The sequence below is a fragment of the Terrapene carolina genome, unplaced genomic scaffold, assembly GCF_002925995.2.
Source record: "Terrapene carolina triunguis isolate 2854851 unplaced genomic scaffold, T_m_triunguis-2.0 Scaffold423, whole genome shotgun sequence".
In the NCBI taxonomy this organism is placed as follows: domain Eukaryota; kingdom Metazoa; phylum Chordata; order Testudines; family Emydidae; genus Terrapene; species Terrapene triunguis.
The window spans coordinates 1,130,873-1,158,403 of record NW_020664774.1 but is presented as its reverse complement, the minus strand read 5'-3'; the positions used below and the strand labels follow the sequence as shown (position 1 = coordinate 1,158,403).

The following is a 27,531-nucleotide window of genomic DNA, read 5'->3' as shown; positions in this document are numbered from 1 at the left end:
TCTTCTCTCGTTAATATCAGCAGTAAGGATTTTAGAAATTGGAAGGAAACACTGATGCTGGATGTTCTGTCCCTGAGTACCGACCTTTGAGTGACTTGGAAAGCAGGGTGGATAAAAATCAATGATTTAAAAAAAAAAAAAATCAGGTTCTTTTATTTCAACTGGATTTTTTTGATAAAATGCTTTTTGAGGAAAAAACCAATCTAAAGATCGTTTTAATTAAGATACATGATAGCTCAAAGATATCTCCTCATGGAATAGGATTAAAAATTGTAATTCTATAGTAGGAGACAATATATTCATGTCATGTTTAAGAAAAGTTTTGTAAATGAGTTCGTATAGTTCATGGATTAGGGACCCAATCTTATGGGGTTCCACGGGCTTCTGTAGAGATTATTTGGGTTAATTTTTCTATCTACCCAATGGGACGCAGTGCTCAGTCTAGAAGATCCCAGCAGAGATGCTTAGTTTTACAGTTCTCAAACTGTGGATTTGCGTCTCCAGAGGTAACATGCTTGTTAACAGCAAAAATTATTTTAAATAAATAAATAAATAATATATAGAGGCGAGACATAACAGACCTCAACCCTATTGTCCCTCTGCAAATGTGTGTACACAGAGTCAATCCCTTACCTCTCTCTAAAAGTGCAAAGTTTCAAAAAGTTCAATGAATAGAAGATTGTTGGGGGTGGAATAGATCTGGACAAGGCGAAGAAGTCTGGAGATAAATGTGAGAAGCGAGGGACAGATGCTTTTTTGTTAAAATATTATATGTTTGCTGCTGAAGAAAAAAAATCCAAAATACTTAACATTGTTGTTTTAGTTAAATAAAACAATTGAAATGTCTGTCTGGTGATGTTCTCCTCCAAATACAGCCTGGCAAGAAAATCCTCCAAAGATTAATGATTAACCTGTTGAACTGGAGATATTTCACCTCCCAATGACTTCATAAATATCTGCTTCAATTACCTTTGGTAAATGAAATAACCAAACAATCATTCATTTTCTGATATCGCTGTAAAACTCATCTGAAAAGTTTTCAAAATAAATCAGTGTTTAAAAATGTATAGTGTGTACCTTCTAAAAATGACATCTTCATCTATCTCGGAGTTGTGAAGAACATGTATTAAGGTTATAACAACCAACAAGAATGCACTTTTATGTAGAAATCCATGATTAAATCGAGTCTTCCTGACTAGTGATTTAAATCAATTTGATTTAAATCAAATCCACCTGTTGGAAAGACTGATACATGTACAAAGTCTATGCTGGTGGCGCTCAAAAATTGGGGTTTTCTAACAGGAGACGGTAGCACTGCCCACACGGGCCTAGGCAGGGGCTCACGGTCGTGCGGATAACGGGGTTGAAGACCACGTAGCGGGGTTCCCATCCGCTCGTGAGAGGCCCTGGCCCTGATGCTCAAACGCCCCCCTCAGCGATGGGGTTTCTCCCCAAAACTTTCCAATGCAGCTAGTTCTCATAGATCGTAAGGCCAGAAGGAACCATCCGTGTCATCTAGCCTGACCTCCCGCACGTTGGAGGTGGGGCTAGTGGAACGACAATGTTACAATCGATTGTTTGGTTTTCAGTTCAAACCAGAGCACTCCACGGCCTACGCAGTAAGTGGCCACCCACCACCATCCAATGGAGGGCTTCATGCTTTTTCCATTTCAACCTGTTACTTTGGTGCTTCACGGATTGGTTTTCAATCGAAATGGACGTCGGAGAGCCATAGCAACGCCCCCCACCCAAAAAAACGCGCCCCCGCTTTGAAATGCTGGACAGGGAGGAGTTTGTTCTTCCAGCGTGTTTTATAAATACGGGAGAGGCGTGCGACCCCGGGCAACGTGTCGGTGTGGGGTTAGCCTGGTGCTGACTTTGGAAATAATATGATTTTTCAACCGTTTAGCGACTTTGCGAGGCTAGAAAGCTGGACCCAGAGTGTGCCATGAACTCCTGAGGGGTTATTACAGCTGATGATTGAGTTGGGGATTAGTCCTGCTTTGAGCAGGGGGTTGGACTAGATACCTCCTGAGGTCCCTTCCAACCCTGAGATTCTATGATTCTAACACCCACAGGGGTGTATAAACTCCTGAGCGTCTGTTTGATTTACTACCACTCTGAGCTCCCTGCCCCCCTTTTGGGGGGTGAATGCCCCTTAGTCCTAATTACTGACAATCTTTCCAACCCCCAGCAGGGCCTAATATCTTCAACCCTGATGGAAAGCGAAGGAAACCTGGGTTGAAGAGTCACCCCTAGGCCTGGTCTTATAGAGCCACTGAAGGTGATAGAGGCGCCTTCATCGGGTCGATGGGGCTGGGTCAGCGCTGTTGAGCTCAAGTGGGTGTGTCAGACGTCCGGGTTTTACACAAAATGCGAGAGCTCCTTGCTTGTCCTTTAAACTCACCTTGCTGGTTTTATTCCCGCCCCCCGTTTCTCCTGCAGGCGTTTCAGCTTCTTGGCTGGGAATCCGTCTCTTTTCTTAAATAGCCGGGATCAGGCAAGCTATTGTATTGAACCGACATACGGCCCTTGAAAACAAACCAACCTGCCCCATCAAACCCTTCGTCTTATCTAAGGCCCCCGTAACAGAAACACGGATGGTCACAGAGGCCTTTTCAATAGCTATTGTTATTCACAGATGCCAAGTTTTCTTAGGTTTGACCCCACGTTTGTCTCGGCACCATCCTCTGACTTCATCCTTTTGGATTTCTTACAAATCCTCTTTTTCCTAAGCAGGGCTCTGTGAGGTTCGTGCAGGCAGTATAATGCCCTAAGCCGGGATCCTTCGATTCGCTAATTCTCTTTAAACCACTGTCCGGGGCGCGAGCGCTTTGCACAGCATTCACCGAGGTGACACCGTGGGCTACATTTTGGTGGGTTAAGCACAGAGATTGCGTGGGATAACCTATGGCTTCTTCCCAGGCCCAGACACAGGCCCGGCGCTGGCAGTTTCTGTCCTCTGAAGTCCATGCAGTCATGATGCTGCTGGCCCGGTGCGTTTCTAACGCGGCCCTCACAATCTTCCGTCAGCTTCTGGGCCGAGGGCCTTCCTTCTGTCCGCATAGCTGTCATCCTCGTCCCGCTCGAGGGCCTCTTGAGCTATTTGTCTTGGTGCTGAGCAAAACCACGCTGGGCCTGATCCATCTTTGCTCGCTGAGGCACGGCTGGCCAGGGCCCCCGGGGCCTCTAGGAAGGTGTTGAGCTGTTAGAGTTTCAGGGAAGGAACAGCTGTCAGTCCCCTGGGTTTAGATTTACCCAACCCCAGGTTGGTTCCCACCCCATTGACCCCCTTGCTTCTGGTCATGTGTCAGTCTCGGGGGTGGAGATTCCAGGGCCTTAAAGGTCAGGGGCGGGGACATCATTTCTTGACGTTCCCTTAGATGGCTTCCATGCTTGGGTCAACCCTAAACCGCCAACTGCCAGAAGCTGGGAATGGGCGACAGGGGCTGGATCACTTGATAATTGCCCCGTTCTGTTAATTCCCTCTGGGGCACCTGGCACTGGCCAGTGTCGGCAGACAGGACACTGGGCTAGATGGAGCTTTGGTCTGACCCAGTCTGGCCGTTCTCATGTTCTGATGAGTTTGTCAGGGCTGAGACAGGAGTTGCTTGTAAAGAAACACTGGACATTTTGCTGGTTGGCAACAAGGGGCTTCTGTGTCACGGGACTCAATGGGGAAGTCACCCTAGAACGGTGCCCTGGTTTGTTGTATAAGCCTTGAGTAAGACGGGTGTCTGCCAGCATAATGGCTATTCTCCTGGAGTTGGTCCAGAGATGGGACCCTCCAGCGCAGGTGGTACAGTGGAGCGCTTGGGTGAGGATGAGACACATGCCCTGGGTTTTACAGTGCCCCCTGCGGATGACGATTGTGGTGTGTTGGAAACGGTATTAAAATTGCGAGCGATCAGTTTAGATTCTCAGTGGGTTTCCGGGTCCTGTTGGCAGGCTAGGGGGCTCTGTAGAGAAGCCTGTTATCAGAGTCACTTCTGCAGAGAGCCAGCCTAGAGTAATGCTCATCCAGTTATGTCCCTCTGCTTTTTAAGGAGCAGCCTGTTTTGTTTCTCTCTGTTTTGCAGGTTTTGTGTGTTCTCAATCTGGATTCTAAGCGATGTTATGTTCTAAGCAAAGTCATGTTACGCTGATACCTTCCAGACAGGCTATTTAGGTTTTGAGCTAACTTCTCTTTGTGTTTGCCATGAAAGTTAACAAGTATTACAAGGCACCAATGAGAAAATCGTAGGGAAAATTATGCTGGAGTTGCTTCAAACCTGCTGTTCTGAGAAATATCAATGAAATAGTTTTGCATTCAATTGTCTTGTCTGGAGCAACTAGGATAAGAGTTGGAAAAGGCCAGGGCGCTGCCTGGCTTTCTCAGCAGCTGGGAGATTCTCGCCACATGTGAATTTTAACCCAACCAGATGCTCACCGAATGTGTCTGCTGGGTGGGAAATTTCTCCTTGGAATTGGGATTTTGACAGGAAATTGGTTTTTGGCAATGGGAAATTGGGGGTTCGAGGCGGAACTAGGATATGAAGGGAAATTAAAATGTCAATGGGAAGTTTTCCTGAAAAGAGTCTGATTCTCGGGGGGAATAAAATTCGAGTTTGTGGCCCAAACTTTTCTGTTTTTGGCTTTTCTGTGAAAAGTTGACATTTTCTACAGGAGAAAAATGCCTGCATTTTTCTGAGTATCTTTTACTGTGGTTTTTTGTGTGGAAAAACAGGGTATTAGACCCAACAGATTGTTGTTCCACAGAAAGTGTGTGATTTGGGAGGGGGACTTTGGGATTTATTTTTGAAAACCAAAATCTCAAGACATTTCTGGCTTCTTCTTTTCTTGTTTTTTGGCAACAAGTTGAAATTTTGTATTGGAAAAAGACATCTGTTTTCGGTGCCAGAATCTTCACATGTGGGTAACGGTCACTGATCACAGCTGGGTGTGAGATTTTGTTCATCAAAGTGGAAGTGAAAGAGCATCACAGTGGAAGAAACGGAGATGGCGGGGAGCGGTCACCTGGGCCCAGGCGCTGCACAGACCCTGGCTGGGTGACCGCAGTCTAAACAGACAGGAAAGTTTTTGCCGGGCCTGTGAAGTTTTTACATTCAGCACTGCTTGGTTTGGATGTTTCTCTTGGTCTGTAACATGGTCACTTCTGAACACCGCGTCTGATCTATCCCCGTCTCTAGAAAGGTATGAGGTCTAGTGGGTTAGAGCAGCGGGGGCTGGGAGCCAGGACTCCTGGGTTCTCTGCTCACCCTATGTCAGTGCTGTTGCCCTCCCATGTGTCGCCAGTCCAGGCTCTCAGGCTGAAATGTTTGGGGCGGGGGGTGCCTCATCTCAGACCAGTGGATTGTGTCAGCAGCTCATCGCTTTGAAAGGTGAGTCACTTGGGGTGGGGAGGGACAAGTGGCCAGGCAGGGGGCGGGACAGCTCAGTGGTTTGAGCATTGGCCTGCTAAACCCATGGTTATAAATTCAATCCTTGAGGGGGCCATTTGGGGCAAAAATCTGTCTGGGAATTAGTCCTGCTTTGAGCAGGGGGTTAGACTAGATGACCTCCTGAGGTCCTTTCCAACCCGGAGCTTCTATGATTCTAGGCAGATATCCTGCTTGGATCCATGCTGGGAGAGCCCTCCCCATGTGGTATTATGTGCAGCTGTTCTACAGCTGCTCCACCCCAGAGGTGGCTGCATCTCAGCTCCAGGCAAGCCATCTCTGTGTGGCATTGCTGGGCAATTTTTCCTCCGCTGTCCTGCCCCAGAGGTGGCCACATTTCACAGCCACGCAAGCCCTGTGTGTTATTGTGGGTGGTTCTTTTCCTGCTGCTCCACCCCAGACCCAACTGCATTTTTGCCCATGTTTGCAATCCATCTTCCCCCACCAATTGTTGTTTTCTCTCTGCTCCCCAGCTCTGGTCCTCAGTCTGCCTATCCTGTGAACCGTGTGTGTGTGTGTGTGTGTGTGTTAGAAACTAGCCCTCCAACCCCCCCGCCCAGCCAGGTCTGATCCCCCATGCACCAGATCATCGTCTATCCTGATTACAATAGGTGCAGCCATTCAGCCGACGTTGCTCTAGTGCAGCCGACGAAGCCAGTGCGATTCAGAGATGAAATCCACCCCATCTGCTTGCCATGCCTCTGATCCTCCCCTGCAAACAGCCCATGCTGGGTCACCAGCTGGGGAGAGTGTTACTCAGGTAGTAAGACCACCCCCCGGGGGAGGTGCAATCGCTCCATGTCTAAAGCCCCGTGCTCCTGGAGTCCTGGGATTCCTGCTGCACCTTGAAATAAACCCAGCCCGGCTCTCTAAAATGTGTGGCTGTCACAAAGCTTGGCGGAACGGCGAAGAAGGAAGAGGCCAGGTGAGTGGGTCGCTTGACAACCCTGGGCCCATTCAGACAACAATGCATTTTATTACAGCCCAACTGCAAGGACACAAGGGACGCAGGCCGGACCTACCCAAATGGGAGACTGGACCCTGGGAAGCAGGGACCCTGGAAAGGACTTTGGGGACCTAGTGGAAGCAAGTTAACACGAGCTCCTGCTGTGACTCAAAGGGCCAATGCGATCCTTGGGTGTATAAATTGGGAGGAAGGGGTAGGAACAGCGGAGCAATTTTACCGATATAGAAATATTGCAAACCGCATTGTGAAAAGGAGGCTGGAAATTTGCCCAGGGGTGCAGAAAAGAACTGCAAAAATTAACCCCGGACGGGCTGGAGGAGATACCGGACACAGAGAGATTTAAAGGGCTCGGTTCGTTTAGCTTCTTGGAAAAGGGGTCTGAGAAGGAGACCTGGCTGGGAATTCCCCCCCCAGAAACACGCAGCTTCAGCGAAACCAAAACTGGTCGTGACACAGGACGGGCTTCGCCCCGTCTGACTTGGCAATATTTGGGGAAAACAAGGTTCAAAAAGGCGGAAACGTCCTCGTTTGGACCTTTTCGAACCGGAACGTTTTTGGGTTTTGTTTTTTTTTTTTTGAGTCCAACCGAGTTTGAGTTTCGAAAGTCCCGTTCATTTCACCCAAGAAACAACAACTCAAAAGCGAAACGAAACATTCTGCCACGCAGCCGAACAGCCGTTTTTGCCGGTTCGCCATCATTTTCGAGGCTTTGCCTTGGGGGCTTGATTTGGGATGGGGAACCATTGGACATCTCAAAACTTCTCCCGGGAGCGGCCTAACGGAGAGGTAACGTGTTTAGAAGAGACGTCCCAAGCTCTGGTTCCAAAGGAATTAGTGTGGGTTTGTTCTCTGGCCCAGATTATACGGGCGGGCACGAGCAGAGAAAATGATCACAACAGACCCTTCTGGCCTTGGGAATCCCGGACTCTATGGAAGCACTTCCATAGGCAGGAAAAACCAGCGGAGGAAGGCAGACCAAGAACCGATGGTTGAAAATGGAAGCCAGAAAATCCCAGGTTTAACAGCTGGGGTAATTCGTGCAGAGGGACTATCAAAATCAGACAAGCCATCAAGGAATATCGCAGTACGAAGCGTTGGTTAATGGCCCTATCCTCCTGTGAGCTTGGAGGCTGAATGAAGGAACTAAAACAAAGCCGCAGGAGGACAATTTTCTGTCTCTTTGCTGTTTGAACGCTCACGGGGCCAGAGCCACCAGACTGAAGCCAGAGATCCTCCGGCGTTACTCCTGGGGCCGCCCAGAAAGACGCTTTGAACTGACAGCTCTGTCTCTCTCAGGTGTTAGCTGGTAACTCATAACCCGTCAATAGCTCCGGGACTGGCCACAGGCGTCGTCAGTGGTGTAGGATGTAGGGCACCAGTTGAACTGGGGTAAGTGACGGGGCTCTGGGGCCGGGAGCAACCTGAGCGTGGTGTGATTTTTGGTGGAAATGACCCTTCATCACAAAGTCCACTTTGCCCGGGTGGCCAGAGAGACTGGAGAGTCTAAGACTGTCCGTGACGTGACTTTTCTAGGGATTCAGGAGTTCCCATTTGTTCCTGTGGGACGAAGTGGGAATGTTCTTAATGTTTTCTCTGAATACTGTGTGGGTGCCTCTGTTTCCCCTATGCATTTCTTAAGTATCTAGGTGGTGGGATCAGGGGGTGGGATTGTTGCAGAGGCCGAGAGGGCCAGTGTGATGGTGTCTGCACAGAGAATGGCCGACACCCTGTCTCCTGGCAACTGATGGCCTGGACCCCTCCCCTGCAAGGTAGCAGCTGAAGGTGTTGGAGAACAAAGAGATCAGGTGACCTCCTGGCCCAGGAAAGAGACAGGCCAGAGGAGGGGCTGGAGAGTTGCAGTTTAGAGCTGGCTGGGGAAACGGAGGGAGGCCCAGCACTGGGGTCTGGGCTCCCTGTCCCACAAGATGGACCTGACTGAAGGGTCCTGTTGTCGGTACCTACAAGCTCCGTGTTGGATTGTGTTCCTGTTGTCTAATAAACCTTCTGTGTTACTGGCTGGCTGGGAGTCCCGGGGAATCCCAGGAAGTGGGGGGTGCAGGGCCCTGACTCCCCCACACTCCGTGACATCCTGGCACGGTGAAATATAATTACAGGCACGCCGCCAGGTTGGGGTGTCTGCCCAGGCTGCCCTGAGGTCGGCCCTCACGGCCGTGAGCCGCTCCAGACGGCGTGGCACAAACTCCCCAGGAGACTGGCCAATTCCCCATCACGTCCGGCCTTAAGGAGCTCTGAGCCTGCGCTGCCCCCTGGTGGCGGTCAAGGAGGCTGCAGACGGAGGGGCAGCCCGTTAGCTCAGGTGGGAGAGTTTCGTGTCACGGGTTCGGGTCCCGCAGCTCTTGGGGAGCTGTAGCATAGGCTTTGCCTTGGTGTGTGTGTGGGGGGGGGCGTCGGTGCGGTGTGGCCAGCCGGGAAGGGGAACGGATGCCGGTGTGGGGGTGGGTGGATGTGGGAGGAAAGGGGGTGGGGACTGGAGCAGAGGATGAGGGTGTGGGGGGGATGAGGAATGGGTGGGACAGAGGGGGATGAGCAGGCATGGGGGTGGATCCAGGAACGGGGTTCTCTGCCCCCTCTCTGCCGTCCCCCCACCCCAGACTCCGCAAGAGATTCAGCCCAGCCTGCAACGCGCGCTCTGCACCATCCACCCTCACCCGGAGACTGGCAGGGACCCTGTCAAACCCGAAATGGGCCGTGCACCTCCTGGATCGGCCCTACGGCCCCGACACTCGTCTGCCAGGGCAGAAGCGCAGCTGGAACTCTCTCGCCCTCCACGTTTCCGGCACAGACCACGTCACCCGTGAGCCGCTCCGGCTCCAAGGAGGAATTTGCTACCAGTTTGTCATAGCGGTTGCTGCAGATCTCTGGATCTACCCCCCCCCCCCTTTTTTTAGTTGATATTCCAGCTCCTTCTTTCCATTGGGGAGAGAATTTGATGCTATGAGTCCAGTCTGTGCTTTGGTGCCAGCCTGTTTATTTACAAGTTCTTTGTCCCCGAAGCAAACCACGGTAGGGAGAAATCCCCAAGCCTGCCTCTCCAGCCGGTCCTGTGCCACAGAGAGCCCTGTCTCTTATGCAAGCAGGGTAAGAGGGACGGGCCTCTCATGGATCGGTAACTGGTTAAAAGACAGGAAACCAAGGGTAGGAATAAACAGTCAGTTTTCACAATGACGAGAGGTTGATAGTTGTGTCCCCCAGGTGTCTGTTCTGGGACCAGTCCTAGTCAACATATTCATAAATGATCTGGAAAAAGGGGTAAACAGTGAGGTGGCAAAATTTGCAGATGACATAAAATTACTCAAGATAGTTAAGACCCAGGCAGACTGCGAAGAGCTACAAAAGGATCTCTCAAAACTGGGTGACTGGGTGACACAATGGCAGATGAAATTCAGTGTTGATAAATGCAAACAAATGGATGTTGGAAAACATAATCCCCAAAAAAATGATGGGGTCTAAATTAACTGTTACCACTCGAGAGAGATCTCGGCGTCACTGTGGAGAGTTCTCTGAAAACATCCACTCAATGTGCAGCGGCAGTCAAAAAAAGCGAACAGAATGTTGGGCATCATTAAGAAAGGGATCGATAATAAGACAGAAAATATCGTATTGCCTCTATATAAATCCATGGTATGCCCACACCTAGAATACTGCATGCAGATGTGGTCCCCTCGTCTCAAAAAAGATATATTGGAATTGGAAAAGGTTCAGAAAAGGGCAACAAAATTATTAGGGGTCTGGAACGGCTGCTGTATGAGGAGAGATTAATAAGACTGGGACTTTTCAGCTTGGAAAAGAGACGACTAAGGGGAGATATGATTGAGGTCTATAAAATCATGACTGGTGTGGAGAAAGTGAATAAGGATGTGTTGTTTACTCCTTCTCATAACACAAGAACCAGGGTCACCCGATGAAATGACTAGGCAGCAGGTTTAAAGGAAGTATTTCTTCACACAACACACAGTGAACCTGTGGAACTCACTGCCAGGAGATGTTGTGAAGGCCAAAATTATAACTGGATTAAAAAAAGAATTAGATAAGTTCATGAGGACAGGTCCATCAATGGCTATTAGCCAGGGTGGGCAGGGATGCAACCCCATGCTCTGGGAGCCCCTAAGTCTCTGACTGCCAGATGCTGGGATTGGAGGACAGGGGATGGATCACTCAATAATTGCCCTGTTCTGTTCATTCCTTGTGAGTGGCACCGGCCATTGTGTGAAGACAGGACACTGGGCTAGATGGACCATTGGTCTGACCCAGTCTGGCCGCTCTTCTGTTCTTATTTTCCCTCTGGAGGCCATGCTCTCTCCTGCATCTCTCGCTGTCTTTCTGCCTTTGCCAAGCTATCTCCTAAGCCAGAGGTCCCCAAACTGGGGGCATGCCCCCCTAGGGGTGTGTGGAGGAACCTTCGGGGGCTGGGGGGGGCAGCGGGGCCTGGGCCAACCCCAACAGTGGGGAGGGTGGGGAGTGAGCGCCACCCAACCCCTCCCCGCCCCCAGGTCTGCTCCAGTCCCATCCCCAGCCTCTGCATGGCTCTGAACTCAGCTGTGGGCCCGCCCCCAGCCTCGGCTGCTGGTAGTGGCTCCGTTCCCAGTCCGGGGCTGAGGCTCGGGGTGGGGCCAGGAGCGAAGCCACACATGGGTGCGAGTCCAGCTGCCGGCCCCCACCATAGCCTTGCTGAGGCTCCGCTCCCTGCTCTCAGCCCCAGCTCTGGGAAAGATGTGGGGGGGGAGCACGGACAGGGATAAGGGGGGCACGGCCCTCAAAAGTTTGGGGACCTCTGCCCTAGCCTCTGCCTTTGCAACCAGTCCCACGGAAATACCTCAGCCCACACAGCTTCACTCAGGCTTTGCTATATGGCTGACTGTCTTGGGCGGTGGCTTCTATTTTCTCCATCTCACTCCAGAAAGGGGCTTAATTGCTCCTTCCATTCAGCCTGAAGGAAGGGTGCGTAACACACCCATAACCTTAAACAGGCCTGTGATTGTCTATAGATCGAAGGCCCCCTTGAAATGAACTTTTCTAGCAGAACAACATTCCCCGTCTCAGCTCCACCCATCGTCCCAGTGGAATTTTAAATTGGTGATGCCCTGAATGACCTAACCCAGATGGAAAGAGAAGAATTTACAAAGTACAAAGGATACAAGCTTAATGAGTCACATGTCGACTGATGGCTTTCCTGTGGGGATGCTTTCACATCGCCAACCCAAAACAGGGTTTACTCTCATCCGGTTCCCCTTGGAGTGCCCTTCTCCCAATCCAATCACCCCTGAGGAACGCCTATTGTGTCTGCGAGAGCTGCCGCCTGGGCCAGTCCCTGCCCCGTCTGTTCCATTGGGGGAGTCATCAGTGTCACAACCCTTCCAGCCTCAGCTTCCACAGCTACGTTCTCAGACTCGGGGGGCTGCCAAGCTGAAATCCTGCCCCCCGACACCCCTTCGGATGGTCCTTATGGATAGCTTTGGGGTTAGTCCTGGGACCCAACTGCGTCCAACGCACCACTGCATTTACTCAGCTCAATGCTGTGGAGGGTCCTTCCAAGGTTTATCCAGCTTTGGGCTCTCACGCTTCCCTCCCCTAGCATTGTGGGACCCGAGCAGGGCCCGCTTCCAACAGCTTCCCCACATGACCTTACACAGAACCATAGAAATGTCAGGATAGGCGGGACCATGAGAGGTCACCTAGTCCAACCCCCTGTGGCCCTGCGCAGAGGACAGAGCAAGGAAACCTAGTGACAGGGGTTTGTCCAACCATCCTTTGAAAACCTCCAGTGACGGGGATCCCACAACCTCCCTGGGAAGCCTGATGCGGAGCTGAACGACCCTGAGAGTTAGAGAGTTTTTCCTAATATCGAACTGAAATCGCCCTGACTGCTGATTAAGCCCATTACTTCCTGTCCTACCTTCAGTGGACAACGGATCTCTGTCCTCGTTATAACAGCCCGGGACGTGTTTGAAGGCTGTTATCAGGTCCCCCTTCAGTCGGCTTTTCTCATGATTAAACATGCCCAGAGTTTGTAACCTTTCCTCACAGGTCAGGGTTTCTAAACCTTGGATCATTTTTGTTGCTCTTCTCTGGACTTGCCCCAGTTTGTCCACATCTTTCCTAAAGCGCGAGCCCAGAGCTGGACACAGGACTCCAGCTGGGGCCTCCCCAGTGCCGAGCAGAGCGGGACGATTATGTGACACTGCACCCCACATTCATCATCATGGTATCACGATGGTGGGATTCTGGCATCATTATGCTGCACTTTGTCCAAGAGACGTCTTGTGAGATGTCGGTGGAAAAGTGATGAGTTGCTGAATAGGATTATCCTCTTTGTGGGCCTGTATCATTTTTGTGTCTAACGTTATGAATATTGACTATGGCTCTGTATTTCAGCCCACATGACACTGACCTCCATAGTGATACCTGCGTTTTCCCACAAACTGGGCTGGGAACTGTTTTTGGAACAAAGGATTCCCGCCATATGTTAAAGCTATAGAAGGGTGTGTGTGTGACATCATCAAGTGGCCTCACTCCCCATGCAAGGACACTCCTGGAAATACCTGAGGAACAAAGACTGAACTGGGGGAAGTGCTGGTCCCAGGCTAAAAGGATTTCTAGCCAAACCTGGTAAACTGCTTGTCTCATCAGCATTAATTTGGGCATACATAGCAATGACCAGTCCACAATGTGTATGTGTAACCAGTAAGGGAAACACCCTACCCCATTAGATCTTGAGGAACAGTCCTGCCTCTCAGTTTCCCTAGCAAACAGTGTGAAGTAAGACACCCCCCACCACAAGATCTTCCAGTTCCCCACTTTGTTACACCCCACTCACAGGCTGGGGTAGTGGAATTCCAGCATCTGGGAGTGATCTCGGGAGGTCCATCTCCAGGTCCTTCTCCCCATATCAGAAAATACAGTTCTCAACTCTCTGGTCTCAGCTCAACCTCCACTGCCCACTGCTCTGCGCTAGAAGTTTCGCTTAGGGTGAGCTCCCTCACTCAGGGCATATAAAGCACAGCCCTGTTGCCCTTTTATCCCACAATAAGAATAGCCACAATTTCATTTGCCACGCACCCAAAACTTCAATGCATTTTAACCCAAAGACCAAAACATTGACTCTCGAATGCTGGGGGTAACCAAGGTGCAAATGAGGCCTGGTCCATGCCGGCCCTTCCTCCGCTTCACCAGTAGATGGTAGCAGAGACCTCCTTCCTCACTGAGCTTCAGCCAGCACTGGGTGAAAGTTTGAAGGCCGATCAATGTAGATTTGGCTTGACTGAAACCTTTCAGGGCTTGGTGTCGGATTCTTTCAGTCGAGGGGGGAAAAAATCCTCCCAAAGCTTGAAATGGTTTGATTTTTTTCTGATTCAACTTTTCTCCAAAAGAAAAGTTTCATTTGACCAGAAACACTTTTTCCCCTGGAGTTTTGGGGCTTTTTTGGGGGGAAAATGTTCATTTCAGATCAACCCAAAATGATAATTCCCCCCCACCCCAATTTTTCGGAAGGGCCAGAGATTAGAAGACCAAGTTACGTGCACACAGGGTGGAGGGCTAGACCAGTGCGTCAGGGCTGCTTTTGATTGAACTAATGTCTAACCTACCTCTCTCTGGCTGCAGTTTAAGCCCGTATCTTCTCGTCCTGCCCTCGGTGGCTAAGGAAAACAATTGCTCACCCTGCTCTTTATAACAATCTTTTACGTACTTGACGACTGTTCCCATGTGCCCCCCTTGGGCGGCTCTTCTCCAGACAAAGCAAACCCAGGTTTCAGAGGGGTGGCCGTCTTAGTCTGTATCAGCAAAAAGAATGAGGAGTCCTTGTGGCATCTTAGGCTATGTCTACACTACAGAATTAGGTCGGATTTATAGAAGCCGGTTTTATAGAAACCGGTTGTATGCAGCCGATTGTGTGTGTCCTCACCTAAAATGCTCTAAGTGCATGAAGTCGGCGGACCGCGTCCACAGTACCGAGGCTAGCGTCGACTTCCGGCGCATTGCACTATGGTACCTATCCCACAGTTCCCGGAGCCTCCGGCGCCCATTGGAATTATGGGTTGAGATCGCAATGCCCGGATGATGCAAAGCAGTGCCGCGAGGGGTTCTGGGTACATTGCGTCAGGCCCCTCCCCCGCCGTCACAGCAACGGCAGACAATAGATTTGCGCCTTTTTTACCTGGGTTACCTGTGCAGACAACATACCACGCCAAGCATTGAGCCCGCTCAGCTCAGCTTACCGTCACCATATCTCTTCCGGGTGCCGGCAAACGTGGGACTGCATTGCTAAACAGCAGCAGCAGCTTACTGCCTTTTGGCGGTAGACGGTGCAGCATGACTGGTAGCCTTCATTGGCGATCTGGGTGCTGGCAGCTGTGGGGCTGGCAGCCGTAGGGCTGCATTGCACCAGCCCCTTGCCTTTTGGTAGAAGATGGTATATTACGACTGGTATCCGTCGTCGTCGTACTGCAGCGGCTGTCAATCATGGGCACCCGGGCAGACAATGATGGTTATCAGTCGTAGTATGCTATTTTCTGCCAAGTGCCCAGTATTGTCTGCTAAGCACCCAGAAGAGGCCGATGGCGATCTGGGTGCTGGCAGACATGGGGCTGGCAGACGTGGGGCTAGATTGCTACACAGCAGCAACCCCTTGCCTTTTGGGCAGTAGATAGCATATTACGATTGGTATCCGTCGTTGTCATACTGGGTATCAGATCGTGCAATAGACCTGAAGGCTAACTGCCAAGCGCCCAGTATTTGCTGCCAAGCACCCAGAAAATGCCAAGGGCTATCAGTCATGCTGCACCGTCGTCTTAAGATGTAAAAAATAGATTTATTCTCCATTCATTTGCTTCCCCCCTCCCTCCTGCTAAACCCAGGCTTTTGAGTTCAATCTTTGGGGGGGGGGGCATTCTGTGTGACAGTTGTTTGTGTTTCCCTGATGCAAAGCCACCTTTCTTGATTTTAATTCCCTGTACCTGTACGCGGTGTCACTCGCCCCTCCCTCCCTCTCTCCCTCCCTCCCTTCTTCCCCTGGTCCGTCAGATACTACTTTCGCGCCTTTTTTCAGACCAGACGCCATAGCCAGCACTGGGATCATGGAGCCCGCTCAGATCACCGCGGCAATTCTGAGCACTATGAACACCACGCGCATTGTCCTGGAAAACATGCAGAGCCTCCTGGACATGCCAAAGCCAAACCAGGACCAGCTGAGGAGGAGGCGATTGCAGCGCGGTGACGATAGTGATGAGGAAATTGACATGGACCTCTCACAAGGCACAGGCCCCAGCAATGTGGAAATCTTGGTGTTACTGGGGCAGGTTCATGCCGTGGACCGCCGATTCTGGGCCCGGGAAACAAGCACAGAGTGGTGGGACCGCATCGTGTTGCAGGTCTGGGACGATGCCCAGTGGCTGCGAAACTTTCGCATGCGTAAGGGCACTTTCATGGAACTTTGTGACTTGCTTTCCCCTGCCCTGAAGCGCCAGAATACCAGGATGAGAGCAGCCCTCACAGTGGAGAAGCGAGTGGCGATAGCCCTGTGGAAGCTTGCAACGCCAGACAGCTACCGGTCAGTCGGGAATCAATTTGGAGTGGGCAAATCTACTGTGGGGGCTGCTGTGATCCAAGTTGCCAGGGCAATGAGAGACCTGGTGATATCAAGGGTAGTGACTCTGGGAAACGTGCAGACCATAGTGGATGGCTTTGCTGCAATGGGATTCCCAAACTGTGGTGGGGCCATAGACGGAACCCATATCCCTATCTTGGCACCGGCGCACCAAGCCGCCGACTACATAAACCGCAAGGGGTACTTTTCAATGCTGCTGCAAGCCCTGGTGGATCACAAGGGACGTTTCACCGACATCAACGTGGGCTGGCCGGGAAGGGTACATGATGCTCGCGTCTTCAGGCAGTCTCTTCTGTTTCGAAAGCTGGAGGAAGGGACTTTCTTCCCGGACCAGAAAATAACCATTGGGGATGTTGAAATGCCTATCGTGATCCTTGGGGACCCAGCCTACCCCTTAATGCCATGGCTCATGAAGCCGTACACAGGCAGCCTGGACAGTAGTCAGGACCTGTTCAACTACAGGCTGAGCAAGTGCCGAATGGTGGTGGAATGTGCATTTGGCCGTTTAAAAGCGCGCTGGCGCAGCTTACTGACTCGCTCAGACCTTAGCGAAAAGAATCTCCCCATTGTTATTGCCGCTTGCTGTGCGCTCCACAATATATGTGAAAGTAAGGGGGAGACATTTATGGCGGGGTGGGAGGTTGAGGCAAATCGCCTGGCCGCTGATTACGCGCAGCCAGACACCAGGGCGGTTAGAGGAGCACAGCAGGGCGCGGTGCGCATCAGAGAAGCGTTGAAAACCAGTTTTGTGACTGGCCAGGCTACGGAGTGAAACTTCTGTTTGTTGCTCCTTGATGAACCCTCTGCCCCTCCCCCACCACCCTGTTAACTCTACTTCCCTGCAAACCAACCACCCCACCCTCCCCTACTACCCTCCCCCCTTCGAGCACCACTTGCAGAGGCAATAAAGTCATTGTTGCTTCACATTCATGCATTCTTTATTACTTCAGCACACAACTAGGGGGATAATTGGAAAGGTAGCCCGGGATGGGTGGGGGAGGAGGGAAGGAAAAGGACACACTCCAATTTAAAACTTTAAAACTTATTGCTATGGAAATCATCTAGGGTGGAGTGAGTGGGTGGCCGAAGGCCCCCCCACCGTGTTCTTGGGCGTCTGGGTGAGGAGGCAATGGGACTTGGGGAGGAGGGCTGCTGGTTACAGAGGGGCTGTAGCGGCGGTCTCTGCTCCTGCTGCCTTTCCTGCAGCTCAACCATACGCAGGAGCATATCACTTTGATGCTCCAGCAGCCGGAGCATCGACTCTTGCTTTCTGATTACAAGTTGACGCCACCTCTCCTCTTCAGCCCGCGTTTCAGCACGCAACTTCTCCTCTTCAGCCCGCGATTCAGCACGCCACCTCTCCTCTCGCTCATATTGGGCTTTTTTAAAATCAGTCATTGACTGCCTCCACGCATTCAGCTGTGCTCTGTCAGCGTGGGAGGCAGTCTGAAGTTCAGTAAACATTTCGTCACGCGTCCTTCGCTTCCTTCTTCGAATATTCACTAGCCTCTGCGAAGGAGTAAGATTTGCAGCTGGTGGAGAAGGGAGAGGTTGTTAAAAAAGATACATTTTAGAGAACAATGGGTAGACTCTTTCACGTTAGATTTTGCTGTTCACAACATCACACAGCACATGTGCTTTCGTTACAAGGTCGCATTTTTCCTCTTATATTGAGAGTCTCCTGGTTTGGTGTGAGAGATCACTCACGCAGTGCCAGGACACAGATTTCAGCTTGCAGGCAGCCATGGTAAGACATATAGTCTTTGGGCTTTTTTAACCTTCTTAACATGTGGGGATGGTTTCAAACAGTTCTGCCCTCATTTCCCATACCAAGCACCCGTGCCATTTAAAATGGGTTTGCAATGTAAAAGGAGGGGCTGCGATTTCAGGTTTAACATGCAGCACAAACCCAACTAACTCCCCTCCCCCTCACACCCAATTCTCTGGGATGGTCACTTCACCCCTCCCCCCCACCGCGTGGTTAACAGCGGGGAATATTTCTGTTCAGCAGACCAGGAAGGGGCACCTCTGAATGTCCCCTTAATAAAATTGCCCCATTTTAACCAGGTGACCGTGAATGATATCACTCTCCTGAGGATAACAAAGAGCGATAAGGAATGGATGTTGTCTGCATGCCAGCAAACACCGGGACCATACGCTGCCATGCTTTGTTATGCAATGATTCCAGACTACGTGCTACTGGCCTGGCGTGGTAAAGTGTCCTACCATGGCGGACGGGATAAGGCAGCCCTCCCCAGAAACCTTTTGCAAAGGCTTTGGGAGTACATGAAGGAGAGCTTTCTGGAGATGTCCCTGGAGGATTTCCGCTCCATCCCCATACACGTTAACAGACTTTTCCAGTAGCTGTACTGGCCGCGATTGCCAGGGCAAATTAATCATTAATCATTAAACACGCTTGTTTTTAAACCATGTGTAATTTTTGCAAAGGTACACTCACCAGAGGTCCCCTGTGTGCCCTCAGGGTCTTGGGTCAGTTCGGGGGTTACTGTTTCCAGGTCCAGGGTGACAAACATATCCTGGCTGTTGGGGTAACTGGTTTCTCCGCTTCCTTGCTGCTGTGAGCTATCTATGTTCTCTCCATCCTCATCTTCCTCGTCCGCCGAACCCGCTTCCCCGTTTGCAGAGAGGGACTCATAGAACACGCTTGGGCTAGTGGTGGCTGCACGCCCTAGAATGGCATGCAGCTCCGCGTAGTAGCGGCATGTTTGCGGCTCTGCCCCGGACCTTCCGTTTGCGTCTCTGACTTTGTGGTAGGCTTGCCTTAGCTCCTTAATTTTCACGCGGCACTGCCGCGCGTCCCTGTTATGGCCTCTGTCCTTCATGGCCTTGGAGATCTTTTCTAATGTTTTGCCGTTTCTTTTACTGTTTCGGAGTTCGGCGAGCACTGCTTCATCTCCCCAGATGGCGATCAGATCCTGTACCTCCCGTTCGGTCCAGGCTGGAGCTCTTCTGCGATCCTGGGACTGGGACTGGGACTCCATCATGGTTACCTGTGCTGATGGGCTCTGCATGGTCACCTGTGCTCTCCACGCTGAGCAAACAGGAAATGAAATTCAAACGTTCGCGGGGCTTTTCCTGTCTACCTGGCCAGTGCATCTGAGATGAGAGTGCTGTCCAGAGCGGTCACAATGAAGCACTGTGGGATAGCTCCCGGAGGCCAGTAATGTCGAATTCCGTCCACACTAACCCAATTCCGACCCCCTAAGGCCGATTTTATCGCTAATCCCCTTGTCGAGGTGGTGTTAGGAAACCGGTTTAAAGGGCCCTTTAAGTCGACAGAAAGGGCTTCGTAGTGTAAACGTGTCCAGGCTTAAGTCGATTTAACGCGGCTAAAGTCGACCTAAACTCGTAGTGTAGACCAGGCCCAAGAGACTAACAAATGTATTTGGGCATAAGCTTTCGTGGGCTAAAACCCACTTCATCGGATGCATGCAGTGGAAAACCCCATTTTTTCCAGTCTCTGCTCATCGGCTGTGTTTTCTAGACCTTTATTCGTACTCGAGTATGGGCCCACTTGAGATCAACTGGTGACGGCCCATGTGCCTGAGTCTGCGGAGAGCCTGAGCCCATTGCTCGGAGATGAGGGAGCTGCTCTGAATATGCTTCCAGGGGGCAGGACTGGAGCATCCAAACCAAAGGCAGCTGGGCTTGGATGGCTGGGAGGTGGGCAGTGTCGGTGGGGGGGTGGTTTCCAGGTAGCCCCTTCTACAGCTCCACAGCGCCCCCTGCATGTGATTCTGAAGGGGGATGCTGCGTCCCCACGACTGGTGATCAAACATAAAACAGTTTTGCAGCAAATTGTTGCCCTGGGCTCCGGGCCGCGGGTGTGTGTGTGTGTGAGATGCTGGCGAGAACGGAGGAGCCGTGTTGCGCATGGAGTGGGGTGGGAGGCGTTGGCCAAACACTCCCAAAGCAGGGTGAACACTCATTAGGGCTGAGTTTTCACTGGAGACCTGGGACTTTGCTGTGAAGTGGGGCTTGGAGGGGAATCGGGTGCAGAGAAGAGCCCCAGAAAGGAACTGGGGGCTGGAGTGAAAACATTGCAGTGGGAGACGAAGCTGTTTAGTGTCTCCAAGAGCATCCGAGAAGTGTGGGGCTGGAAGGGACTTGGAGAGGGCATCAAGTCCTGCCTCCAGCACTGAGGCAGGGCCAAGGAAAGCTAGCCCAGCCCTGAGCGGTGTGTGTCCGACCTGCTCTCAGAAACCTCCAATGACGGGGATCCCACAACCTCCCTGGAAGCCTGGTCCCGAGCGGAGCTACCCTGAGAGTTAGAAAAGTTTTTCCTAATTCCCAGCCCCTTGCTGCAAGCTAAGCTGCTTCCTTCTGGTCCCCCCTTCGCTGGACACGGAGCACAACCGCGCGCCGGCCTCTTTAGAGAGACCCTTGTTCTCCCATCCCAGCTCAGCCTTCTCTTCCCCAGGCTGAACGCAGCCAGGGCCTGCAGCCGCCCCTCGCTGGCACCTGAACGGGTTTGTCCTCGGACATGGGGGAAGGGAGTGTGCATAAAAGAGATTTATGTCTACACTGAGCCCTGCTAGGCCCTCCCCCCAACCCACTAGACCTCACTTCCCTCCCAGAGCCGGGGACAGAAACCAGGAGTCCTAGCCCCCATCCCCCCCACTTTAACCCACTAGACCCCACTTCCCTCCCAGAGCCAGGGAGAGAACCCAGGAGTCCTGGCTCCCAGCCCCCTGCTCTAACCACTAGACCCCACTCCCCTCCCAGAGCTGGGGACAGAAACCAGGAGTCCTGGCCCCCAGCCAGGGCCAGCTCTAGGTTTTTTGCCGCCCCAAGCAAAAAAAAATGTGGCCGCCCCCCCCCCTTCTTTTTGTCTTTTACACGTTTGTACTTTGCAATTCTTTTCGTTTTGTTTTGTTTTTGACTGTTTAAAATTAAAAAAAAAAAGAAAACAGAATTTGTAGTTAGTGAAATAAAACAATTTCCTACTAGTGTACTCATTTACTCACTGGGCACACTGGCCGCGGGCTCAGCCCGCACAGCGGCACGAGGTCGGCTCAGCCCGGGCTGCTGCTCCCCTCCCGGGCAGGAGCCGGCGCAGAGGGGAGGCGGGGACAGGCCGAGGAGGAGCCCGCAGCCGGCGCTGGAGGAGCGGCTCGCCTGGCCGCCATGTTCCGCCGCCACCCCCTGCGCTCCGTGACTGGGGCAGGGCCACGCTACCGGCTCCTGCCTGAGGGGGGTTGGCCGCTGCCCATGGGAGAGTGGCAGAGACACGCTCCCCACTGAGCCAGCTCCCCCTGCCCCACCGCACAGCCCCGGCGGCACCCGGTCAGAGAACAACAGGTCGGTCAGGATCCAGCCCAGGACACTGCCTCAGGTTGGAGCTGGGGCCCCAGCATTATGCTGCCCCTAGTCATTTGCCACCCCAAGCACCTGCTTGTTTTGCTGGTGCCTAGAGCCACCCCTGCCCCCAGCTCCCCCACTTTAACCCACTAGACCCCACTCCCCTCCCAGAGCCAGGGAGAGAACCCAGGAGTCCTGCTTCCCAAACCCCCCTGCTCTAACCAGTAGACCTCACATCCTTTCCAAAGCCAGGGAGAGAACCTAGGAGTCCTGGTTCCCAGCCCCAACCAAGAAACCCCACCCACTTCCCTCCCAAAGCCAGGAATAGAACCCAGGAGTCCTGGCTCCCAGCGCCCCCCACTCCCCTCCCAGAGCCAGGGAGAACCCAGGAGTCCTAGCTCCCCTCCCAGTGGCTATTAATATCCTCCCCTCTGGCTACACCCCTCCCACGCCCTGGTAGCCAATCTCCTCGGGTGTCAGAGCCCGGCTGCTGGTCATGAGGATATAGAAACCACCTGACTTTACTTTCGTTTACCCAGGCGGAAATCTTGGGCGCTGGCAGAGCGAGCTGTGGGGCAGGTAAGGGGGGGGTAACTACCATCCCCGGGGGGCAGACTCGCTCCCTCCAGTCTATCCCCCCCCCACGGGGCAGGCTCGTCCATTCTGCCCATCCAGACACCCCACCTGAGATCTGAATTGCTGGTTTCAAAGCAGTGGCAGCTGGGAGGCAGCTAAGGTACTTCCCAGCCACTCCCTGGCCTCTGCCTGGCGCCCGGCCCCGGCCCCACCAGCGCAGCCCCGCGGATCCCCGCGCAGCGAGCCGCGCCCGGCCGCCAATCCCCAGATCTGCTTTAAAAATCCCGAGAGGCTGAAAATCCCGCTGCCCCCAGGGCACTTGCGCCCCGGAGCGGAGCGGACGGGGGCGCAGATCGCAGCGGGCTCTCCCCAGGTGTGACGGCTGGGGACACGGGATTTCCTCCTTCAACAGAGTCGGGAATTAGTAGTGTTTAGTGCCAGGGAGCCCGGACTCCTGGGTTCTCTCCACAGCTCGGGGAGGGGAGGGGGGCTATTGGGTTACAGCAGAGAGGGCTTGGAGCCAGGACTCCGGGTTCTCTCTCCAGGAGGGGAGTGGGGGCTAGTGAGTTAGAGCAGAGGGGGCTGGGAGCCCGGACTCCTGGGTTCTCTCCCAGTTCTGGGAGGAGAGCTGGGAGCTGGAACCTCTGGGTGCAGTGGGACTGTGGAATGAGGCACTGGCCAAAGAGCGTTTGCTCATTTCTTGGGGTGCTAGTGGGGATGGGGTGTGTGTGTCCCCAGTACACAAGGACAGCACTGGGGAACTCAGAGCTCAAGAAGTGGGATTAAGACATGTCATGTCCCATCCCTGCCCGGTGCCTCAGTTTCCCCCTCTGCCAGCCCTCCTTTTTGAGTACAGTGGGTGTGAGGGGGTTAATCCATTCATGTCCTGTTGTCTCAGTTCTCCAACAGAGTTTGGCTTTAGCCCGAGCCCAGGAGGAGGGGAGATCCATCAACTGGAGCCTGGCCTGTCACCCGCTGCATTATGGGAAATGCAAATAATAAAGGGTAAGTGCCCCAGTCCCACCCAATTCAGGTGTAACCTATTCCAGAGCTGGGGCTAGAGCCCACGAATCCTGGCTCCCAGCCCCTCCGGTCTATCCCCTACACCCCAATCCTCTGCCCCCTCCTAGAGCTGGGATAGAACCCAGGAGTCCTGGCTCACAGGCCCCCTGCTGTGTGTCTCCCAGGCCAACCCCACCCCCCTCCCCGAAGCCAACTTCAGAGGGGATGTTGAAGCGACTCCAGGAGGACATCACCTGCTCCATCTGCCTGGACATCTTGGAGGACCCCATCTCCATCGAGTGCGGCCACAACTTCTGCCGGGGCTGCCTCTCAGCTCACTGGAGTGGGGTCTCAGCCTGGGGGTCCCAGTGCCCCGAGTGCCGGGCTCCCTGCTCCAGGGACAGGATGACCCCAGACACACGTGTCAAAAGCCTGGTGGAGAAAATCAGAGACCTGCCATGCAAAGAGACACTGACAGCAACAGTGACAGCAAGCTCTGAGGTGGGTGCAGCCATGGCTGGTCCAGAGATGCAGCCACCTCTGGGGTGGGGCAGCTGGGGAACAGCCACATGGCTGCACCCTACAGCACAGCACCCCCTAGCCCCACACTGGGGCCCTGGGGTCAGAGGGAAGGCCGGCTAACGGGATTCCTGTGTCCCTTTAGCAACTGGTCAGGTCTCTGGGCTGATAAGGGGGGAGCTGGGCACACACGACTCAGATCTACTGATCAGAAATTAACCACCGAGCAAACAGCCTGTGACTCCAGCCATGGGGCCCCGGTGAGGGGGCTAGCTGGCTGGAAGGTGGGGTGTGGGGGGGAGAGGATGGGACATGGGGCCTTTCCACTCTAGGGGGCACTGGCTTGGATCTGGCCCATGGTGGGACTGGTTGGTTCAGGGGATGGGAATGGGGTACTGGGCTCTGATCTGGGGGACAGGGGACTCACCAGCTCACGGGTGGGGTCCGATCTCTGACTCTGCTGTCTCTCTGCAGCAGGGGCCGGGGGCTCAGCTGGAGCCGGGCCGCCCGGTGCAGCTGGTGCATCTGGACAAGGAAGGGGGCCTGACCCTGGATGAGGAGGCCCTGAGCCGCTGCCTGGAGCAGGGTGGGGTGGAGGACGCCCCCGTCTGCCTGGTGTCCATCATCGGGGAGCAGCGCCGGGGAAAATCCTTCCTGCTGAACTACCTGCTGCGTCGGCTCCGGAGCCCGGTGAGTGGAGCCCTGATCCCCTCCCGGAGCTGGGGAGAGAACCCAGGAGTCCTGGCTTCCAGCCCCCCCGTTCTAACCCACTAGACCCCCACTCCCCTCCCAGAGCCGGGGAGAGAACCCAGGAGTCCTGGCTCCCAGCCCCCCCCGTCCTGACCCAGTGGGGAGCTGTGTGTCCATCTAGACCGAGTGTTTGTTTAGATTTCACCGAGTTTCTGTGTGTCTGTCTCAGCCTGAGTCTGCCTGTCCATCATCTTTCTAGCATGCCGGTCCCCACGCTACCTGCCTGCTAATAAAATACCCACAGTCCCCCTGCCCCGCTGCACTAATTGCCCCTCCCCTCATGTCTCCCTCCCCCCAGGATGTGAAGGACGGATCCTGGATGGGCCGGGAGGAGGAGCCCCTGGAGGGGTTCGAGTGGCGAGTTGGCGCCCGCAGCGTCACCAAGGGGGTGTGGGTGTGGAGTCAGCCCTTCTGGGTCCCCACCGAGTGGGGGAAGGTGAGTGGGAAGGGGGGGGGAAAGGGGGTGGGGGGATGAGTGACCCCAGCAGATCTCTACTTGGGGGAACAGAGCAGACGGGCTGGGGGGGCTCTGTGACCGGGGCCTGGGAGGGGAGGCAGGGAATACAGTGCCCCCCAGGGGCTGGGTGTCACTCGGTGCAGGGGGCAGAGCAGGGAGCTGGCATGTGACCCCGGCTTGTGGCTCCCCCCCAGGTGGCCGTGCTGCTGGTCGACACCGAGGGCTCCATGGACATTGCCAGAGACAGGGAGACCAGCATCAAACTCTCCGCCCTCTCCATGCTGCTTGGCTCCTACCAGGTAGGCGCTAGGGGGCGCTGTGCTGTGGGGAGCAGGGCAGGGCTCAACAGGGGGCGCTCTCCCCTGGCAGCCAGGGCTGGTCCCAGTGACCCAGTGCGGCGCTAGGGGGCGCTGTGCTGTGGGGAGCGGGGCAGGGCTCAGCAGGGGGAGCTCTCCCCTGGCAGCCAGGGCTGGCCCCGATGCCCCAGGTTGGCACTAGGGGGCGCTGTGCTGCGGGGAGAGGGTCATGCTGGTTTCTGTATCTAACCCTGTCCTCTCTGATTACTTGCAGATCCTGAATGTTTCCAGCCAGATAAAGGACCCTGATCTAGAATATCTGGAGGTGAAGGGGGAGGAGGGCAGGACACGGTGCCATTCTCATACAGCCCCAATGGGGTCATCTGCCCATTCTACAGCTGGGGAAACTGAGGCCCAGAGAGAATCGGTGACTTGCCTGAGGTCACACGGGGAGTCTGTGGAACAGCCAGAGATAGAACCCAGGAGTCCTGGCTCCCAGCCCCCCTCCCGCTCTAACCCACTAGACCCCACTCCCCACCCAGAGCTGGTGATAGAACCCAGTAGTCCTGGGGCCGTATCTAGCAGGGACCAACTTCTGTGCTGCTCCAGGGTCTGGAATTCGCCCCTGCCCGAGCTCCAGGCTTACTGAGAACATGGTGTCACGGAGTGTGGGGGGACACAAGGCCCTGCACCCCCGGCTTCCTGCGATTCACCATGACTCTCAGCCAGCCAGTAAAGCAGAAGGTTTATTTAGACGACAGGAACACAGTCCAAGACTGGTCTTGCAGGCACAGACAACTGGACCCCCCCCCCGCAATTAGGTGCATCTTGGGGTCCCAGGGCACCACAGCCCCCCTTGGGAGGTCAGAGTCCCGTCTGCCTCCCAGCCATTCCACCAGCCAGCCCTGAAAACTCTCTCCCCAGTGTCTCCTCCCCCAGCCTTTGTTCAATTTCCCGTGCAAAAGTGTCACCTGGCCTCTAACCCCTTCCTGGGTTCTCATGTTACATGCTCAGGTATTCTCCCTCGGCCAGTCTCCCATCCCCGAATGCAGACCATCCTAGCCAAACTCCCCTCTCAGCATTCAAAGACCACATTAAGAACAGTCCCAGTTCATCACACATGGGTGTTCTCCGGAGTCTGGGAAAGTCTCAGTATTTGGTATCTTGGTCTAATCTGTTCTACCGTGGAAGGGCACGGGAGGGGGTGGGGGCAAACAGAGCCCCTGGCAGGGCAGCGGGGAACCTTGACTTGCAGTTCTGCTTTTTGGCCACTAGGTGTCTCAGCACCACAGGGGGAAAGCCGTGGGACTGGGGTAACAGAATGAGACCAAGCTGGAGCTGCAACTTTGGGGCAGGGGGCGGGGGGCTGTTGGTAGGATTTCCATTCCTACCCACCCCCAGGGCACACGCTGCCTCCCCGCCCCAGAGATCCTAGCCCCAGACTCACCCCCCTGCTCTCTCTGCTCTGCAGATGTTTCTGCACGTGGCCGAAGAGGTGGGAAAGGAATACGGGCTGGAGTCCATTCAGGTGAGATGACATTTCCCCCACCCTGCCCCTGCCCCACACCCAAGGGGTTCAGCCTTCCCCTCCTGACATCGTCCCGTCTCCCCTGCAGCACCTAGACCTGCTGGTGCGGGATTGGAGCAACTCCACGGTCCTTGGAAGTGACGGTGGGAAGGAGCATCTGAGAGACGTCCAACAGGTGACTGTGGGGCTTGACATGGGGCCTTTGCCCTCTGGGCAGTGCTGGCTCCGATCTGGCCCCAGGGCAAGGGCCTGGCTGGCTCAGGGGACCAGGGAATGGGTCCCGGGGTATTTCCCTCTGTTGATGTCTCACTTTGCTGATTTCCCCTGGCTCTGACAGATGCTGGAGGAGACGTCCCCTTGCAAACACCCCAAGGCCCTGGAAGCACTGAGCAGAAGCAGCACCCGCTGTTACCTGATGCCTTTCCCTGGCAAGCGGATCATGACTGGGAGCCAGGGAAGCTTGAGAGGTAACGGACGCGGGACAGCGGCTCTGAGCCTGGGTGACAGGGCGTCTCCGTCTCTGCCGGCGAACGGGCCATGCTGGGATGCTCCGGCTCTGGGTTCATTGCCATCTCCCTTCCCCTTCGCAGACATGGATGAGGATTTCCGGGACAGCCTGAGGGACTACGTCACCACCCTGGTGGGCTCGGCCAGTCGACACGTGTGGAGGGACCGGCATGGGGCGCTGCTGACCGGGACACAGCTCGCTGCTCGGATAATGGTGGGGACTGGCCAGCTGGGGATGGGGTCTCAGTAGGGGGCGCTCTACCCTGGCTGTCAGTGCTGGCCCCATGCCCCCATGTGGCACTAAGGGGGCTGTGCTGCAGGGAGCGGGGTGGGGGTTCTGTAGGGACGCTCTCCCCAGCAGTCAGGGCTGGCCCCAATAGACCATGGTGGCGCTAGGGGGCGCTGTCCTGCGGGGAGTGGGCTTAGCCCTTTTTGCTGAATTTTTGTTAATTAAGAATTAGGGTTGTATTTATATCCTAGCAGAATCCCAGCTTGGATGGTTCTACTGAGCCTTCCTACATCATCCAGGGAAGTTCTTCATTTCCCC

The 27,531-nt window shown here is 54.1% G+C and overlaps 1 protein-coding gene across 1 annotated transcript; it reads left to right on the top strand.

The window, feature by feature from the left end:
* Positions 1 to 23,152: 23,152 nt before the first annotated feature.
* Positions 23,153 to 27,234, top strand: LOC112125467 (RING finger protein 112-like). Its single transcript, XM_029913037.1, has 9 exons — positions 23,153 to 23,428; positions 23,921 to 24,136; positions 24,495 to 24,632; positions 24,848 to 24,952; positions 25,224 to 25,274; positions 26,421 to 26,477; positions 26,566 to 26,652; positions 26,815 to 26,944; positions 27,068 to 27,234. The coding sequence occupies exons 1-9, from the start codon at positions 23,153 to 23,155 to the stop codon at positions 27,232 to 27,234; spliced, it is 1,227 nt and encodes a 408-aa protein (XP_029768897.1).
* Positions 27,235 to 27,531: the final 297 nt, after the last annotated feature.